Source organism: Polyodon spathula, chromosome 21, assembly GCF_017654505.1.
Source record: "Polyodon spathula isolate WHYD16114869_AA chromosome 21, ASM1765450v1, whole genome shotgun sequence".
Lineage (NCBI taxonomy): Eukaryota > Metazoa > Chordata > Actinopteri > Acipenseriformes > Polyodontidae > Polyodon > Polyodon spathula.
In genome coordinates this window covers 18,616,475-18,637,865 of record NC_054554.1, presented here as the reverse complement: position 1 = coordinate 18,637,865, position 21,391 = coordinate 18,616,475, and the positions used below count along the sequence as shown (strand labels likewise).

General features: G+C 42.2%; 1 protein-coding gene across 5 annotated transcripts in view; it reads left to right on the top strand.

Moving 5' to 3' along the window:
- Nucleotides 1-1,376: 1,376 nt before the first annotated feature.
- The window catches only part of LOC121296563 (caskin-2-like), a 207,911-nt gene continuing 187,896 nt past the window's right edge, over nt 1,377-21,391 (top strand). For 3 of the 5 annotated variants that reach the window (XM_041222267.1, XM_041222266.1, XM_041222264.1), the window contains exons 1-2: nt 1,377-1,746; nt 9,130-9,537. In XM_041222267.1, the coding sequence (XP_041078201.1) occupies nt 9,444-9,537 (94 nt within the window). In that variant the 5' untranslated portion in view covers nt 1,377-1,746; nt 9,130-9,443. The remainder of the gene's footprint in view (nt 1,747-9,129; nt 9,538-21,391) is intronic. The other 2 variants (XM_041222265.1, XM_041222268.1) reach the window with 2 other exon arrangements.

Here is a 21,391-nt window from a genome sequence, read left to right as displayed (position 1 = left end):
ACTCACTGTCTGGACTGTCTTTGTATTCACTACACCACTCACATTTGTCACAGTGGCCTAACAAACAGGGTTTGACTCTCACGGGTTCTTTGCTCCAAATCGCCATCAACACCATGTCTTCATAATGGAAGAATGCACCAGTACAGATACCAAACCAGAAATAAACAACGCAGACTTGTAATTGTAGGGGCTTGCAAAAAGTCTGAAGTTATTATTCATTTTAGATTTGTATGTTTTTTTTTCATTCAGAATGTAAATGTGCTACAATAATTTGAATTTAAAAGCTTTGAGAATCACCATCAGCTGGTATTCCAGGCAAGCATTTGGAAATGCGAGGAAAGCCAATCAAAAAGCCTTCTCATTGAACAGAAACTCATTCAACAGAATCTCATTGAACAGAATCTCATTGAACAGAATGGCCCAATTTGCCTGCGCTTCTTTATTATAGATTGTGCGAATTTAACTGATCCATTTCTTAATATAAACATGAATCTGTTTGCCAAAGAATAGGTCTATTAAAAAAAAAACAAAGCACTGAGGTGTATTTTCAATTTCCATGCACATTTAATGAAACTTGTTGTTTTTATGTTTGGCATTATAAATGTGCAATGAATGGCTACAAGGATCACACAATTGGATTGTGTGTTTCTACACAGTTATTAAACAACTTGCCTGCAATTGGATCTGTTTGTGCTCCAGCACTCATATTTTTCCTGTAGTTTCGATTGAGTACAGCAGGGAATAACTTTGTACTGTTACACAAACATGTTCTAGGGGTGTGAGGAGGCTAGGTGGAGCGGCAGGCTAATTTACTAGACTCATGCCTTTTATCTCAGGAGACCTGAGTTCAAATCTGGATCAGGTCGGTCCAAGTGAAATGAATGATAGACAACCCAAAACAATTTCACACAATTGTCAGTCAGCCTTGAGAGAGGCCAGGGACTGAATGGCAGGGAGGGGGTGTTCAGGTCAGGACTGAGGTGCTCCCTCTCTCTCTCTCACACACATTGTGAGGGGAAGCACGCATGGTGCCTTACTATATGTAGCAGGTACCACTGTCCCTCACCTTTCAAGCACCAAAATAAAAATAAATAAAAAGTGCACCAATTAAGAGGAAAGTACGTTATCAAATATTACTAAGCAATACACTTCATGCTGTTTATATTTCCTAAGTTTAAGTCTGAAATAGGCTGTTGGCTTGTATGCATTTTATCCTTTAATGAAATTAGCAACAAACAATGCCATTACAGAAATCACAAAACTTACCACGGCATTGCGAAAAAGCAGGCAGGTGGCCAGGATGAACGTAACACCACGGGTCTTCCTTAAAATGGGTGGAGTCGCCCAAGAGAGAACGTCTGGTGGGAGTGGCTTTCCTTTCAGGCAGCGAGAGAGACTTGTGAGGTAACAGTGATCAGCTGGCAACTGGAGTTTGGGGTGTCCAACAACGAACAGAGGGAAGTGTCATTATCGGGCACCGAAGAGTTAAACTCATCTACTGAACATTTAAAACAACGGGGTAATTAATATTGAGATCCTGAAACAAAATACAAGGGATTTGTAATTTTGTCCGGTAATACCTGTGAGGATCGGATTTTAACTTTAACAGATCTGTTTGTGGTTGTTTTACGTTAACGTAAAATTTAACTACAAGGCACTACAGCCCTCTACCTACACTTTTTGTACAGTCTGTATTTGCCTTAGATTACAGTTTAAGACGTGTTTAATTGAAGGCGCACGTTGCAGGTACGTATTGCTTCGATTCTGTTCAAGTTTTTGTTCACTTCTTATTAGAGCTTTTCAAACAGTAGGGTTCCTCTGTTCCGTTCGTGACGTATCAGATCCAGTTAATTGAACGGTTGTGTGTGTGTGTGTGTGTGTGTGTGTGTGTGTGTGTTATTTATTTATTTATTTATTTATACGTTTTTATTATAGTTACGTAAGTAGTAACTTTTAAAAAAAAAAAGCTAGGTTAGTTAACATATTTGGTCAATGTCACATTTTCAATGTCATTACTGTACAGGACACAGGACAAAACAAACATTTTTATTTATTAAACTTATATTTTAGGAAGTTCCCCATTTAAATAATAATAAAAAAACAAACTAACATTTACACAACGTACAGTTGACATATATACTTTTAAATAATAAGTGTCTAGGAAGACAAGTACTTGGGTACCTACGGAAAGAAAGGCGAATGGCCACTTGTAGTGGCATCGTTTAAGCACCACCAAGCACTTTTCACCACTCGGGGCTTTTCTCAGGATATCATAGGGTGGATCTCGGGCAGGTGTTTATTTTTTAGCACTGGTTTTGAAATGTCTTATTGTACATGACGTATATTACAGCGCGTATTGATAGTTTAGAGCAGAGTTATTTGGTTTCTGTATCCAATAGCATTTCTGATGTGACTATAAGCATGCATATTACATGTGTAGAACACAATAGGGTTTTTTTTTTTTTTTTTTTTTTTTTATCCCGCTGCTACAGAAAATAGTAGTAGGAGCAAAGCTCACGCAGTTCATTTTAAGGTGTAGAAGCCAAAAATGACTGAGTTCTGAAGTATTTTAAAAGGATCAACTAACCTTAAATGACACTTAAAAAACGATCATAATGTCAGTGAGTTAGGCTACAGTAGCATTTTGGTCGCTAGACGTTGTTTAGATAAGAGATTTGTTTGGCATTTTCTGGTCTTTTAATTGTAGTATGTTTTAGATTTACTCACAAAGCAGTTAAAAGCCCTATGGTAAAAATACAGACACCTGCAAATGATTCCAGTATTGCCTCCTTATTGCAGATGGTTTTCCACTGGTGCTATCAGCATGCATTTAATTCTGGTGAAAAGGTTCTGCTTTATAGGTTGGTTTGGACTAGCAGGGTTTGATCGGTGGAGTGGTGTAATTTTATGCCTAAGACTCGGCTCTTTTACGCTTAAGGAGGCAATAGCTGAAACATCTGTCAGCTTGACTTAGCTTAGAAGAGAGGCAAACAAATTCTCAAAAGGTCTGTATTCCTTTAGAGGCTGGAGGCTGATAAACAGTTACAAACAAGTTTCACCTGTTTATCTTAAAGCTGCTGCGCATCTAATACTCACCCCTTTGAAGATGGTAGAACACAAGTACAATTTTAAACTTGTAACTTAACTCCATATTATTAACACCACTAAAAGAACCATCTTGAAATAATATTTCCAACATGGCCTTATAAGGTAAGACCATTTTTGAATGTGATCTTTTTTTTTTTTTTAAAGTTCACATGGTTTCTAATACAGAACACACCTCGGGAAGCAAGGAAAGTGTCTCTTAGCCGAAGTGTTCTCTGAGACAGAGTTGACCTCCAGACATAAAATGCCAAGACCAATCATGATATGATACATATGTCATGACACACGTGCATCAACGTATGAAATTAACAAAATAAGAAAAAAGCAATAGGCAAGCGTATGTTAATAAACTATAATTATTAACAAACTAACTGACAGACTAAATTAACAAAACAAGCCTACACACATTAAAACATGCAGCAGCAGCTCTGGATTACTCTCACAAGGACAAGACAGATTTGAAAAGACTGAATAAAGCATTGGAATCTGATGATGAGTTATTGGGTTACAAAACAGTATCAGTTTTGAATTGGTTTGCAACGAATTGCGATCGGTGCCAAAAAGGTGTTCTTTTAAGTGAAGTTCCTGTTCTGTTAGGTGGAGCATTAACAATGGGAAAATTCTGTTTCACCACAAGGGTGTTCCCTTAGCCAAAGTGTTCTCTTAGGAGGTGTTGCTATGCTGCTGTACTGTCAAGGGCTGTGCTATGCTCTCTTTTTGGATGGAGCTGAGGAACAACCTATGTTTGTTTATTTCCTTGCTCCTTGATGTTGAGAAATATTTGAAAATTAAGACATTGACATCACAGCTGCCATCTCCTCTTACAAATTGTGTGATCCAACTGGATAATTACAGTGTTCAGTTAGACTGCTGTCGGTGTAGTTTGGGAAACTAGCATTGGCCAGTAAATGGAACAGATTTCTTGCATGGATAAACCTCTTGAGAAAATTGTAAATGTATTCTGTTGAATGTTTTGGGAATAGAACTACATTTAAGTTGTGCTTTCAATGAGTGCCCAAGGATACTCTCTAGCCCCCTCCCTCCCCAAACACTAACTTGGTACAGTAAGGGTCTGAAATAGCATGGTTCCCTTTCAAGTGGAATGATAACCATTACCGAATGGGAAGAGCCTCTCTGACCCCGTCAATCACTGAGCATATATAAAAAAGCTGCCCTATCAGGGCCCTGCTGTGAGGGGGAAGTCCCTGCCACCACCTGCTGAAGAGGGATGTCCTCACAGTAGCATATGACATATTTTCTCTCTCACTTCACTGAGACAAAAACCTAGATTGCTTTGTGCTCTGTGCTGGAAATTGGCTCCTTTGTACCGTTTAAACCTGCAAATTGGATTTGTTACGGTAAGCTACAATATTACAAGTATTTGTGAGATTGCTAGTTGCCTTAGTCTCGTTTCAGTAGACTCTACTGAAATGGTTTCGACCCGTCTACGGAGATTGGCTCTAAGCTTTTATTCTCTTTTATTACCTTGTGTAGTCCTTACTTTCTGAGTCTCGTGAGCTATTGTGGCAGCTGCTGTAGAGTGACCCCGCTGTCACGCGGTGCCGTCCCCGACACCGATTGGCTCGGCTTCAGCTACCATCCAGCTCGGGCCTACGCACCCTTCTCAGCCTTGGGCTCTCTTAGCGCTTACCACGCTCCTCCTCGGCATGCAATGCCGATTTACTTGGTTACAACAGCTCGAAACCGACCGCACTCGCCTTGCTCCTGATTGGTGCGTCCACCTCGGCGCTGGCACCGACACCGATTGCTCGCCGCCGACAGCTCGGCACTGAAGCCCGCACGCCAGGAGACGTGACCACCAAGGTACCCCCGCCAATAGGTTCCTCAGCTGGTTTTCACCAGTGTGACCAGTGTGTAGCTAAGCTCCCAAGGGAGGATGGGCACACTACCTGTGTCCGGTGTTTGGAACCAGACCACGCAGCCAGGGCACTGGCAGGACAGTCGGACTGCTACCCTTGTCAACGGTTCTCCTAACAGAACCAAGCGCAGAAGGGCAGCCCTCTCCCCAGCGGTTTCCCATTCCTTGGGGCAGGGAAGAATGCAATCTGTTGTCCAGGGTCCTTCTCAAAGGACCTCTGGAACCCTGCCTACTGTAGTGTCTAGGGAACTCCCCCATACCCCTGGTTCACCCTCCCCGACCCCACCACCAGTGCGGAGGCGTAAGCGCCCCTTTGCGGAATCGCAGTGGATACCGCCGAGGCAGCACCGCTCAAGAGGGCGCTGACCGGGAGTTAGGCGATCGCCGTGGAGGTACCGCTCCCCTTCCCCTCGTAGATGCAGGCACTCCCCTTCTCCGTCTCCAGAGAAACGCCAGAGCTCTGCGGAGCGGCGCTTTGAGGAGCTGGCTCAGGCCGTGAGAGCCCAGCAGGCCATGCTGGATACCTTGCTGCAGGCTCTGGGGAGACTGCCCCCTGCTACCGGGCAGCCCCAGCTCTCCCACTCCCTCTGTCCGTCTCTGGCCCCACCTAGACCCCCAAGCCCTGACGAGCTTTCAGTCACGGCTTCAAGGTCAAGCCACATCGCTTGGGCAGGCCACAACGGGGGGCTCCATACAGTCCTTCCCGCGTACCTCTCAGATGGAGGAGTTCTGTGCCTTGATGCAGTGCGCTGCGGCTGCCATGGATGTTCTCTGGTCTGTGGAGCAGGAGGGAATGGGGAATTGATTCCTTAAACAGAGAGGGCACCCACAACATGCCCTTCCTCTCTGCGAGGCAGACATTCGGAACGACTGTTGATGTGAGCCTTGAGAGGTCCCACAAGGCCACGGAGGTCGCTTCAAAGTTTTCAGCCCTTCCTGCCTATTGCCAGCACCCTAGGTGGCCTTCCCAGTCTGCTGGGGCAGCTGGGCCTGAACGTGCCCACCAACCCAGGCCAAACAAGCAGGCAGAGGAAAAGCCGAAAGCAAGGGACCACCACCAACCAGGGGTAACTTTCTCTGGCTGGAGAATGAGGCTGTGGCCTAAAAATATGTGCCCTCTCCCAGGCCCAAGGGAGACCGCCCCTGAGGGGCTCCGGCTACCACCTTCCCCCCTCACAACCGGACTTACCACTGGACATGACCCATGGCAAGGCTGCAACCAGGAGTCTGTGCTATCAACTATGAGACACGGTTACGCTCTGCAATTCAGCTTAGGCCCTCCACTCTTCAAGGGTGTGCTCTTCACCACCGTCGAACCAGCGTGCGCGATTCTCCTCGAACAGGAGATCGCCAATCTTCAACAAAAGCACGCTGTGTTCTTGGTAAACCCAAGCGATGCACTCTGGGTCATTAGCATGTTCCTCAAACAAAGGAAGTTCAACATGTCGACCGCACAGCGTATCCACATCGATCGACCTGCAAGACGCCACTTCCATGTACCGATCCGTCCCGCGCACAGAAAATATCTATGCTTCGCCTTTCAAGGCAGCGCATATGAATTCTGCGTTCTGCCGTTTGGCCTTTCGCTGGTGCCCCACACATTTTCCAAGTGCATGGGCGCAGCACTGGCTCCACTCAGGCTGCGGGGTATTGGGATCTGAAACGACCTGGACGATTGGCTAGTTTGCGCGCCTTCCAAAGCACGCGTCAAGGCGCACACCAGACAGGTCATAGATCATGTGATCATCCATACATCAACAGAAGAGCAACTTCATACCATCTCAGTACAGTGTTCCTGGGAATCAAATTGAACTCTGAGCATGCTTACCTCACTGTCGGAAGACAGGATTCGGTCGTTGGAAGTCATGCTCTCCCAGTTCAGGGAGGATGCTCTTCTAAAGGTCAGAACATTTCAAAGGTTGTTGGGGCTGATGGCAGCCGCCTGGAGAATCCTTCCCCTGGGGCTGCTGAGAAAGTGCCCGCTTCAAGCTTGGGTGAATACGCTCAAGTTAAACCCAGACAATGCAGGACACTCGCACCCTGGCAATCTGCGCCTCGGATCTCCCCTCGGCTCCCCTCACAGAAGGGAAGTGGTCACTACAGACGCCTCCAGCCTGGGCTGTGAAGCAGTCTGGAATGGGAGGGGAATACGAGGTCAGTGGAAGGGACCTTGACAGCAAGCGCATATAAATGCCCAAGAACTGCAAGCAGTAGCCCTGGTGCTATCTCAATTTCTCCAGCAGTTAGTGCACAAACACGTTCTGGTCTGGACGGACAACACGACAGTGGTAGCCTACTTAAACCACCAAGGCGGCCTGTGCTCATCTGGCCTTCACCATGCAGTGCACAGTCTTGGATGCACAGAAACTTGTGTTCCATCAGGGCGGTTCATCTCCCCGGTGTGGACAACAGAGCAGCAGACCTCCTGTCCAGAGGAGCTTCAGACAGCTCTGAGTGGAGACTGCACCCTCAGTCCACTCATTTCCCCCTATGGTTCTCTATGGAGGGAGAAGGGGGTCCTCTGGGAGTAGACGCTCTAGCTCACCCCTGGTCACAGGGGCTCTTGTATGCATTCTGTCCGCTACCGCTATTACCCCTGACACTAGAGAGGATCAGGGTGGAGAGAGCCCAGGTTTTGCTGATTGCACCCAGATGGCCGAGGCGCCCCTGGTTTGCTCTTCTCTCCAACATGTTCTGGGACCAACCGAGGCAGCTCCTGCTCCGCAAGGACATCCTGAGCCAAGCGGAGGGATTATTATGGCACCCGAACACAGTCCAGCTGCAACTCTGGGTTTGGCCTTTGAATGGAGCCGTCTATCCAGACGAGGTTTGCCAGACGCAGTTGTAGAGACACTACAGTCTGCTAGGGCGCCTAGCACCAGAGCCCAGTATTCGTATAAATGGAAGGTTTTCCAAAACTGGTGCATTGCTGTGCATCTACACTGAAGGTATACCTGGCAGCAATATCTTTCAGCAATATCTTTCAGACCTCCCCCCGCATGAGTTAGAGGAGGATCGCAGACAGCACACGCTTTGCCCGGTCCGTGCTCTGCGTTGTTCCCTGGATAGGACAGCGTCCAGGAGACAGTCCAGCCAGCTGTTTGTCTGCTATGGGTCCTGCTCTAGAGGTCAAGCGCTGCCGAAGCAATGTCTAGCACACTGGGTGGCAGATGCCATATGCTTGGCGTATGAACAGATGGACTCCCCCATCCCAGTGGACATTACGGCCCATTCTACCAGGGGCCAAGCGACTTCATGGGCTCTCTTTCATGGCACCTCCTTGGATGAGCTTTGCAGTTCTGCTACATGGACAGGTAGTCAGACATTTATGTGTTTTTACCACCTTGATGTTGCAAACCGAGCGAGGTCCTCCCTGGGCTCTAGGGTGTTGCAGGCGGCATGCCCTTAGGCGTCATGATGGCTGTGAGGCTATCGTCGTGGGGCTGTACTATCGGTAATCTGGAGCCACGACAGCTTTGGTACAGATATATTCAGTAATGGTTGTCATTCCACTTGAAAGGGAACGTTAGGCTATTACAATAACCCTGGTTCCCTGAAAAGAATGACAACCATTACCCTTCAAGGTCATTTCCCCAGCTGACCTTCGATTTCGAAAATGGCGATATGCTACTGTGAGGACATCCCTCGTCAGCAGGAGGTGGGATGGGCTTTCCTCCTCACAGCAGGGCCCTAATAGCGCAGCTTTTTTATAGATGCTCAGTGATTGACGGGTCAGAGAGGCTCTTCCTATTCGGTAATGGTTGTCATTCTTTTCAGGGTTAACCGGGGTTATGGTAATAACCTAACGTTATCAATGAATTAATATAGTTCCACCCTTAACTATTAAAACACTCAATAATCATTTTACAAAATTAGAACCACTAAATAATACAATTACAGAACCCAAGTGCACTGTAAAGTTCAAAGAACAGCTTTAAACTCTTTCAATTCGCCTGGTCAAAACCCCAGCAAAAAGGTGTGGCACCTCTACTGTATAGTGTTTCGATCAGTAAAACACTTTGATTAATGACACATCCTATTTAAACACGTCAAGCATCTTAACACCTGCAAGTCTAGTAGTTTTGCTGCATGCTTTGGTTTTCCCAAATGTCTCATGGGTTTTTTGTTGCATTTTTTTTCTGCAGACTACATGCTGTTTGTGTCTTCAGTTGTGGATCTCCAGGAATTAGCCACTGAAACACATGGATTCGCTCCGGAGATAAACCTGGGCAGTATCCTTAAAACTGGCCCTCATTAATGTACACTATTCTTTTGGAGCATTCAAAGCATTGTTTTCAATTGAAAAATTAGAATTTCAGTTTAGTCTCGCATACTGCACATTTCTTGGATGTTTATTTGGTTGCAGTTAGTGCGTGATTTGATAATTCTGGCAGTCCCCATGGCACTCTGACGGATTATTGTGGTACTGCTAATCACAAGGACAGTGTGGATTGTAACCATGGGAAAAGAACAGGAGCTCTTCCAAGCAGTGAAGCATGGGGACATGCAGACTGCACAAAAGCTTCTGGCAAAGATCAAAACCAATCGCAACAGTGAGTAAACAATTTTTTTACGATTTGCTAATCTTTCATTTAAAGCTGCAGTGCCTGGTAAAATATGAGCGACGGTTTACCTCATTGTTCTGTACTTTGTCTTTCTTATTGGCTTATGAGTTTGTGTATATACTCCTAAAGTTAAGTTGTAATCTTTGGCAATTTATTTTTGTTGTCATTCAGTAATTTCCAGTGGGTTTTAGTGCTATGATGTGATAATGGATATTTTTAATGTTCCTGTTCTATATCTAATACATTTTTTAAAATTAAAACCAGGGCTGCTCCGATTAACAGATTAATCGGACCGATTAATCAATTGAAGAGTTGCTTAATTTTTTTTTTTTTACAATAATCGTGCTGAATTGTATTTTGTATATTAAATAAAATCAACCAATAGAAGATCTGTGGCAGTCCAATCGTAAGTGAGCGGAGGCAGGACAAGGTCTTTAGTAGGTTTACCCAATGGGAGAGTGAAAGATCTGCCCCTTTATGCAGGTGTCCAGTCATGAGTGAGCAGAGGAGGGACATAACTGAGAGTTTAACCAATGAGAAAGTCAAAGATCTGACCTGGCTTTACAGCTGCTTGGGTAAAGGTGTAACAATAACTGCATTTTGCGTGATATTGCTTATTATTGAGAACTTCAAAGTAATATTTCAAATTGCTTTTTACAAATTATGAAAAAAAGTCATAAGACAGCAGACATTCTTTAAATAAATAAATAAAGAATGAAAGAAAATTGAGGAATACACCACAAATACCTGAACTGATACGGGAAGGGAAGGGATATACTCGCCCCCAACATTCAAATTATGAAAGGTATCCTGGCTTACCAGTAGATGTCAATTAAAAAAAGTATGCTGCTGGAACTGTGTTTTGTTCGGTACAGAAAAGGCGATCTGGAACAGCACTGGCTACAGCAATCTAGGATGTCTAACGAAGTCAGCACAAAAACATGAGTGTTGCCAAAGTCACTTGCGAGCCACGGTTTTGGAGAAACCCGGGTTGATGTTCAACTGGATGAGCAGAAACGTAAGGATGCAATACATCACAATGAGCAAGTAAGAAAAAACCGTGAGGTTCTTAAATGCTGGATTGGTTCTGTTGCTTACGTTCACAAGCAAGAACTGTCATTCAGAGGGCACGATGAAGGTACCAATTCCTCAAATGGAGGTAATTATGTGGAATTACTTTCTCTGATTTCTGACTACAACAGCATGTTAAGCAATCCCTTGTCAATAGCAACAGCATTCTCGGGTACCTGTAACAAGATTTCGAATGGCTTCATCTCTTGCTGCCTCAGGTTCTACTAGATGCAGAAGTACAGGAAGGAAGCTGAGTACACAGCTATAATGGTAAACTAAACAACCGATTTTGGAAACGCAGCTCAGCTGTCTTGTGTTTTCAGGTACGTGACTGACAGTTTCCCGAAAAATCTTTCTCAATATCCAGATGCTGCTCGATAGCACACTGCAGTGTTAAAAGCGCAGCACATATGTTTAAGTCATCAGTGTCTGTTTCAGGCAGAGCACCCTGGTCACCAAGGTAATACAGCTGAGAATTCTTCTTCTGACATCCCCTCTGATGTTGACAGAGATTTAGTTTCGGTTGTATTTTTGTCAGCCCTCTCCTCCTCAACTGCAGAAAACCCAACTTTTTTGAAACAACGTTGCATTGTTTGCTGACTGACAGAGCTCCAATCATGCTTTAGCAAGTTCACAGCTTCTAACAAAGAAACTTTATTTGCACACTGAATTTTTGTGCTCATGCTCATTTCATTTCTCTTTCCAGCCATGCTTGCTGTTTCAGTCAGTGCTGTTTTCTCAAACTGTAAACCCGACCCTGTGTACAGGGATTAAATAGCCAAGGTACACTACAGGGGTACTCTCAGCAACGAGGTGCAAACAGCTGATTGATCGATCTGTTAAGCTTGTACTACGGTAAAGTGCTGCCTTTTGTATTGACATCTATGTGAATGGCAAGGTAATAAGGTGAAAATAGCTGATTGGTGGATTAGTGAGCGATTTACTACAGTATAAACAGTGCTTTTGTTAAATCTATGTGAATGGCACATCACGATATCCAAACTGCTGTGTTTGCCCGAAAATATATGGTGTGCTTACCATGGTATGAACGATGCCATTGTTATTGGAATCAATGTTAACGACAAACGCTATCTATTCGATATAAACTGCTGCCTGCAATAACCCTGGATGGTGTAAGTGGTGGATTCCATACGAGTGAGACAATTCTGAAGGGATGTGCGTAATATTGAAGGTGACGTTACATTGCTGTCAATAGCAGCAAATACAAATGTGACCCTAAAGTACAAGCATAGCAAGAGACTTGGATGTGGTCTGGGGATAATTCTCTGAGCTGTGAAAGCCAGATCCACCTTCCCTGTCTCAGTCTGAGAAATGTTTGGAGCTGGATTGTGACACACTGGCATGTTGTCACTAGTCGTGTTTATAAACAGTGTTAATGATAATCGCTGTGGAGTCACAAACCTGCTGCCCTAATAAGCTGCTTTTATTTATATACTTTAATGCAAGAGGCAGCATGTACTGTAGAACAAAGTGTTCCAATTCAAATACAACGATGGTTATTTAGGAGTTTCACAGTCTAGGGGCCTAAGCTGCTAAGTGGTATAGACTGTGGGGAAAGTCGTCTTTTTCCTTTTAGAAGCCTTGGTTTGATTTCCACTTGGGTCAATTTGCAGAGTTGTCAGGGAAGCTCTTGTGTACAGGCAGGAACACCAGTCGTCAGCAAATGGCTGCCCGCGGGCCTAATCCAGCCTGTGGACAGGTGTCATGTGGCCCGTGGGTGTCTCCTGACAGAACTGTATCAAGGGCTGAGCAAGAGCAGAACTTAATTTTAATATTACTGCTGTCATGGGGATTATCAGTGTGCCCTTCATATATTTCTTGCAAGTAAGCAGAATATGAAGTGTTTTGCAATATCGATTTCAAAGTACAGTACCTTGTGATGATACAGTTATGCCTGGCTATGGTACTGGAATCCTCATATAATAGGAACGCGGAATAACATAAAACGCAATTCAAAAATAGCATACATATATATATTTTTTTATTGCGTTATGACAAATTCAATGAGAAATGGCACTTTCCTAAGACAGGAACGCAGAATAACATTAAACAAATGAGAAAAATGGCATTTTCGTTCTGCGATCAGCTTTAGATCACCAGGGGCCTCATGCACTAAACAGCTTGTGTTTTGTGTGCTTTGTACACCTGCTATATTAACTAACCAGCGGCAAATGACTTTGCATGCTAAATGAATTGCGTGGAAGAAGATACTGTGTGCGAGTCATTTCCATACAATTAATAATGGTAATCCACGGAAATGTATTAAAATTCTTCCCCTAATACCGTGAGGGAGGGACTTGATAAAAAAAAAAACTTAAAGGTGCTAACTTTGCTAACGTGTCTCAGCGCGTGTTAATTTTACCGCTTATTGAAACCAGGTGGTGTCTGTCTAAGTCACAATATAAAAAGAGCAGACCACAAGCAGTGCTGTGTGAGAAACATGATATATGTGTATATCTGCTTTCAGGTACTGTATTTAATTTTAATTTTTTCCAGGATAAATGTTTGCCCGTGTCCACAGAACACTACAAATAAAATGTCAAATAAAGGCTACATTGGATGTATTTTTATTGGTTTTGTGGATTAAAGGCAATATTTTAACATAATGTGTTGTAATACTGTACATAATGATATGATTCTGAAAATGTAACTTACCAAAAGATGACTGCATGTGAACTGTATCACATAATCATTTCCTTTATTCCGATTCCAAACGTGTTGCTTTCGCAATGCAAGATGCCTTGCAGGAATAGACAGTGCTGTATAAAATCCCACGATGTACTATATTTTTTTCCATTATGACGTTTTACTGTTGTCATGTTGTGACTTTGAAATCGCCGGATAAGCAGCTGGAAGGTTCAAGTTTCTTAAAAGAAAAAAAAGAAAGAAACCACACACTTGCAGTCCCTTTAAAAGAAATTTATATTTAGCCAACGTTTTGGTACCTTCAAAACAAACCAGAGGGGAATAAAGGTGAACAAACAGATATTTGTTTTCAGTTAATTATTTTACGTTTCTCCACTTTGACCATCTCAAAGCAGGACGTTCCGGTGTTATGCAGAATTCTGTATCCCCACATGATTCCATGCCTGTGCAGATGCAGTTTTTCAAAGCATAGATGTGCGATATTCCTGTGCCCGAGTCCCGCTGTGCTCTCAAGCACTGCCATTGAGTTTTGCTGCAGTTTGCAACAAATATTGAAAACAAGACCAAACTAATTTTGTAGCAAAATAAAACAGCACATTTAAGACCACTGATTTTCTAGATATACAGTACACTCGGCCTCCTTTTAAAACATATTTTAATTTTATTTCATGTAAATACTGTTCAAAAACATCAAGCGTTCACGTATAGCGATCTTGGTCCACGCAGGCGTCAAATCTAAGGAGATACAGAATTCAATGGGGATACAGACGCCTCCCCACATCCTACGGAGACCCACTGAAGATGTAGCTGGTGCCGGCTGCTGCCTCCTTGGTCGCTGTCATTCTGATAAAAATGAGAGCCAGACTACCTGTCCTTTTGGAGTGCCCATATACTAAAATAAAGGGTGTGTAACGCGTGCAGCATTTCACGTGCTATGATGACTGGCAAGTGAATCATTTAGCTCGCCTTATTCGTGCTTATTATATTAGTGAATAGAGCGGACACACTTTCCTTTTTGTGCACAGTATGGGTTCTTTTATATTAATATTTCAGTTAATTTACCACCGTTTAGTGCATGAGGGGTATTGCAAGTCATTTGGCCCGCCGTCAGATTTAATTGCCGACCACTGCTGTACAAGTCTCATTGTCACTCACACTTTGTCTGCATTAAATTTGCAAATTTCGAAAGGAAATTTGGCAAAATGTATTTTTTGTTAAAAGGAAACGGACAGTTTACTCAAAAGTCGAAGCATGTAAAACTCATGAAAGGTATCATTGTTTGAAATGAACATTAATAGAAACACACACACTGACTTGAAAATTACACAACTGAGACATTTGCTCTAATGAGTACATAATTAGTAAACAAGTGGCAACTTTGGAAAATAAGGTCCTTGGGCATCTGCAAGTACTGTATCTAGAGATGTTAGATTCTAATGAACTTGCCTTTGGTGAAACGTCTTATTTTATTGTGTCTCCTAATGCATCACATCTTACCTTTCGCTTCTGTAATTTGCCAGTTGAGTTCCTGCCACCTGGAACAGCCTCCCTCCACACTGACATTGTTCAGAGCTGCTTTATGTAGGTCTCTTAACACTGCCCTTATCCTTGTACAGTCTCTCTGTGGTTTGTGTGTCATAAGCCTGTGCTGCACTCTAGCATAGGAGAATGACAGTAGACACTGTTAATAGCGCTGTTATTACAGTGTGCAGTTGTGTTCTCTGAAAGATTTGGTTTAATGTCTTTTCAACCTACAGTGCAATTGGACCACCTGTGTGTATTAAGTGGTAATAAACAAGGTTTTACAAAAACAAATCTTTACTCTCATTAGCATGTAATAGAGGCATTTAGACTTTCTTTCATGCCCCTTTATCTGTCTCCTGAAGATTATTTTGTTTTTAGACTTGGTTTTCCCTTTGGTGAAACTGCCTCATTCCCTGTGCAAGCAGTATTAGGACCACACCTGATTCCAGAAACTTCCCTTTGCTCCCCGAAGGACTTTTGTTGGAGTCAGTTTGGGATCCTAATAACGTATAAAAACACCACCACAAAACTCAGAAGGTGGTATAAAAAAACTTAACATTTTTCTACTTGACTCTTACCTTTTCATATAGTACAGTCGGCGCCGCCTAATCGGGATTGCTGCTTCAATGGGACACAACTCTGAGAGACGGTTCATCTCAATGCTATTGATGTTGTTTAATTGGGATGCTACTTCATTTAATTGGGATACAGTATTTTCAAATGATGAGTGGAGATCACTTTGCAGAGCAGTACAATGACTAGTTGATTACGCTGTGACTTGCGTAATTGCTTAAACCAGTGGTTTTTGCCTCATCTGTCATGGCTGAGAAGCAAAAAACTAGTTGATTTGCCTCTGGCTCAGAAGTTTAAACTGTTGAAGGAGCTGCTGGAGTCTCCTGTGGTTTCAGGCTGCTGTGGCAAATGAATTGTGACCTTGAAATTTGTGGCCAACTTCCCGATACTGAGCCTTTGGAAGCATGTCAAAGTTGAAAGGGCAGAGGGAGACTCATTTAGAAAAAACAAAACTGTAAAAAATACTTCTGTCTTGCGTATGTTGTAAATTATTAACATATGTGTGACTAAGATCCTTTTTTAAATGCCTCTCGGTTAATTGGGACAGTCGTTTATTCTGGATATTTTTACTTAAGGACTGGTGGTAAACCTCACTAACCCATCTTCTATGTTTTGCTTTTTGTCTCTGTTGAGAACCAGACCAAGGCTGAGTGGCAACTTGCATCCCATGATTTTACAAAAATCCAGTTCAAGTAATGGTTAGAGCAGGGGTCTCCAACCCTAGTCCTGGAGAGCTACTGTGGCTGCTGGTTTTCATTTCAACCAATCTCTGTTACTTAATTGAACTAATTAGATTTAATTAGTCAAGATTAACAGGTGTTCCAGATCTTGCAGTCATTAAAAAATCCCAAATACGTGATTTTTTTAAATAATTGCGTAAAAATGTGCATAGCAATTTTGCTGCACAGCTGGTCTGCCTCCTCTAAAACTTCTACTAACAACTACATCTCCCAGAATACATGTTTCTAATTACTAGGAAACTGCACAATAAAAACCTGCCCAACAAAACATTAATCCAATCTCTGACTAACCCTGTTGTCTTTGCAGCCAGTAAGAGTAAAAAAAAAATTGAAGCCACACAGGTTGAAACGTAAACACCCCAGTCCAGCTACAAATCTAACTGGAACCATCGTCAGAAGCAACCACAAAAAAAATGGTGCCTATAATGTTAAACTGTTTTATAACTTATTAGTGCATTTCCTTATTTTATTTATCTGTATAGCTTTATATTGAAGTTTTAACATGTTCATTCAGTTTAAGAATTTAATGTTAAAATGGAAATTATTTTTCTGTGCTTATATTTATTTACAACACGGCTTGGAAAAATAACAACCTTTGATTGGTTAAATAGCATCACATGACCGTGCGTTTATATATCTTATAGGATGGCTTGCATACTAATGAGCCGCTTCACACTGAATAAATCACTACACACCACTGCATTCTTACTAGTTACTAGTTACAAAACCACTGCCAAAAATGAGTGTCATTCCACCTATTTCCTTTAATATATTTGGGGATGAAACTCCAGGTAACTGGTACAACACCAACTCTCTGAGTGAAGGCAGCAGTCCATCTTAAAAAAAAAAAAAAATACAAATAAAATAAGTGCACCTGTTGGAAAACATGGAATGAGATTTGATTAGCAGTTTGCTATGCATGCGGACTGGCAGAGCTATACTGGTGTTCTTTTCTGAAAAGAGACTAATATTGCAGATAGCAGACTGTTTGGTTCAAATTGCATGTACTGCTAACAATTGATGAGAGTTTTGTGCCTACAAGAATCTTGTACAGCATTGACTGCTGTTGCACCCAAAGGGTCTCAGGGAGAATACAAGATAACGCCACTGGACTCAAAGGATCTCAAGCAATAAGGAGAAATATGAACAAGGATATTGGTTAAGTGTCAGAGAAAGAGGAGACGAACCATCTATACAGAAGGGTATTTAATGTCATGCAAAAATTGTCAGAACGAGTAATCTATTTGTCCTGTACCTGGGACCAGTCTCCCTGCACATTTCAATAAACCTAACAACTGATTGAAGAAAAAGCTTTCTTGAATCTACTTACTCGCCATCCTTTTTTTTAAGTAACATCAGCATCAGCTAATGGCAAGAGTAGACACATAAAAGTAGATGAGGAACAGCTAAATCAAATAGAAGAAAACAAACATTGAAAAAAAAAACAAAAAAAAAAAAAAAACCCACAACATTGGCTGTTAATGTACTTAAAGATTGGTTTAAAGAAAAAAAATATGGACATTCAGGGTGCTCACCAGGAATTTTTGAGAGCGTATTGGTGGGAGGAGCGTGGGCAGGAAAAGAAACTGAGATCCTTGCAACCCCCTGCAGATGAGGTCATGCACACAGTTATGCTTTGTGGAAGTAGTTGTCACGATAATATTCTAAATCTGGTTGTCTGTAGGTAGATGCAGTCTGCATAAGAACATAAGAAAGTTTACAAACGAGAGGAGACCATTCGGCCCATCTTGCTCGTTTGGTTGTTAGTAGCTTATTGATCCCAGGGTGTCAGCTTCAACAACATTACTGGGGAGTTGATTCCAGACTGTTGTGTGAAATTTAATTACTTTAAATTTAAAAGGAAGTTGATGTGGAAGTAAATAAGACAATTACTTCACAGAGTAATTTTAAAAGGTTCTTTATTATTTCACACACACACACACACACACACACACACACGCAGTTATATACACAGATGCTATACTGCGAATAACGATATCCCTAACGGGACACAACCCAACAAGGTAGCATACAAAGATTATATTAATCACAGATCAATACAATCCATGAGACGCAACTGAACTAATTCTTACCCTTCCAAGCGGATCGGGAGAGCCCTTCGACCCTGGTAAGAGAAAGCAGCTGTCTCCAAGAAATTACCGAGCAGGACTGCGCGCTAATCCTCACGGCTGACTCTCATCAGAGCAGAGGAGAACCCCGTCCTTTATAACTTACCAAGTTAGGCTTTTGCATGCGAGAGAGTAATTGGCCAGATCACTCCCTCGAGGCTCGGCCCTCTGAATAAACCATTCCTTTCCCTAGAACATTCTAACCAAAACAAGTTATATAAACGTGACAAAAACAAGTTATATAAGATATAGGGTTATTATAGGGCAAGGGCAAAGATGAACTCGAACGCATTTCTAGAACTTTCTAGAACACACTTTTTTTTTATTACACAGACCCTCATAATTCTCTGTGTAAAAAAAGTGCCTCCTATTTTCTGTTCTGAATGCCCCTTTGTCTAATCTCCATTTGTGACCCCTGGTCCTTGTTTCTTTTATCAGGCTGAAAAAGTCCCTTGGGTCGACACTGTCAATACCTTTTAGAATTTTGAATGCTTGAATTAGGTCGCCAAGTAGTCTTCTTTGTTCAAGACTGAACAGATTCAGTTCTTTTAGCCTGTCTGCATATGACATGCCTTTTAAACCCGGAATAATTCTGGTCGCTCTTCTTTGCACTCTTTCTAGAGCAGCAATATCTTTTTTATAGCGAGGTGACCAGAACTGCACACAATATTCAAGATGAGGTCTTACTAGTGCATTGTACAGTTTTAACATTACTTCCCTTGATTTAAATTCAACACTTATCTGAAAATATATAATAAATGAAAATGTAAATCTTGTCAATTTCAATGAAATGGACACCCAAAGCAAGTGGATTTCATTCTGAGAGACCGTCTGTAATTACTTTAAGAAATGAAGGTCAATCTTTAAGAGAAATAGCAAGAACTTTGCAAGTGTCTAACTGCTGTGGCCAAGACCATCAAACGATTTGAAGAAACTGGCACTCATGAGGACCGAACAATGTCAGGCAAGCTAAGGGTGACCAAAGAATCAGAGAACAAGTTAATTCGAATCACAAGTCTGCGAAACTTGTGATGAACTGCCCCTGAAATACAAGCTCAGCTAAATCCTACTAAAGTACAGATGTTTCAACATCAACTCTTCAGAGGAGATTGCGTGAAACTGGCCTAACTGGAAGAATTACTGCAAAGAAGCCATTGTTAAGAGTGCAGAATAAAAGGGCTTGCCTGGGCCAAAAAACACAGAAACTGGACGTTTGAGGAGTGTAAGTCGGTCTTATGGACCAATGAGTCAAAATTTGACATAGTTGGGTCCAACTGCCGAGTATTTGTAAGACGCAGAGAGGGTAAGCGCATGAGTTCTGCATGTGTAGTTCCCACTGTCATCATGGAGGAGGCAGTGTCATGATCTGGGGTTGCTTTGCTGGTGACAGAGTTGGTGATCTTTACCAAGTCCATGGCAAGCTCAACCAACATGGCTATCATAGCATACTTCAGAGGCGTGCCATTCCATCAGGATTACAGCTAGTTGGGCAGTCCTTTATTCTTCAGCAAGCTAATGACCCGAAACACACCTCAAAGTTACGCAAGAACTATCTGGCAAAGGAGAGTGAAGGACAACTCAATCTAATGACCTGGCCTGCCCAGTCTGCAGACCTCAATCTCATAGAACTTGTATGGGATGAACTGGACAGAAGAGTCAAAGCAAAGCTACCCACAAGTGCCCTACATCTGTGGGAATTGCTGCAGATGAGCTGGGAAGACATGTCGGGTGATTTTCTGCTGAAACTTGTTAACCGAATGCCTTGTGTTTGTGAAGCTGTTATTAAGGCAAATGGTGGCTATTTTGAGGAATCCAAGATTTAGAACATTGCTTTGATACTCCTTATGTTTTGTGTTGTATATTGTAACATGCGTTTTCATTTTCAAGTATTTACAGAAACGTGTACGACGTAAAACATTGTCAATTATGAAAAAAACCTAGTTTCCAGCAAGTGTACTCAAACTTTTGACTGGGACTGTGTGTATATATATATATATATATATATATATATATATATATATATATATATATATATACACACACACACACACACACACACACACACACACAGGCAAAGGTATGTTTTCTTATTCAGCCAGGGCTTCTTCCTTGCCACTCTCCCATAAAGACCCTTTTTGTGGAATGCATTGGAGATTGTTGATACATGAACATCATCGTCTATCGCAGCCACTGACTTCTGTAGCTCATTCAGAGTCACAGTTGGTCTCACAGTAGCTTCCCTAAGAAGTGCCCTTCTTGTCCGGCAACTAAGTTTAGAGGGGTGGCCTGATTTAGGCAGTGTGGTGGTAGTTTTGTATTTTTCCCACTTCTGTACGATGGACTGCACTGAGCTCCAAGGGATCTTCAATGCCTTTGAAATGGTTTTATACCCTTCTCCAGATTTGTGCTTCTCTATAATCACATCCCTGACTTGCTTAGAATGCTCTTTCGTCTTCATTTTGATTCTTTCTTTTGAAAGTCTCTACCATACTGTGAGACCATGCAGAGAGAGCAATATTTATCCTCACAGATTAATTTAAAGCAGGTGATCCACTAATTTCTTACACAGGTGGAGTCCATCAACAAATTGTGTGACTTGTTGAGGTAATATATTGCACCTGAGCAAATTTAGGCTTGCAATTACAAAGGCTATGAATACTTTTTTAATCTGATAATTTCCATTTTTCATTTTTAGTAAATTGTTGAAAGCTTTTGGAATTTTTCTTTTGATTTGACATGGTGCTCAAGGTTTTGTAGATCAGTGCGGAAAAAATCCTAATTTTATCTATTTCAAATTCTGAATCTGAGACTCTTAAATGTGAAAAAATGGATGGGGGATGAATACTTTGTCAAGGCACTGTGTGTGTGTGTGTGTGTATATATGAGGAGGAATATAAACAGTGTTCCTGGAAGGCATGCAGCCCGGACTGCACTGTAACTGCACGTAGATGCCTGTTACTAGTGCGCTTGCCACTGTCCACGCCTCCTGCCTTTCTCTACCTGCCATGCAGAGCATATGATTTCCATTCACCTCTTTGTTTTTTATTTTACAGTTGAAGTGTTGAAATTCTTTAATTGTTTGTCTGGCGCCGCTTGTCTGTTCAGAGACTGATGTTTTAATTCCCAATTCCTTCTTCT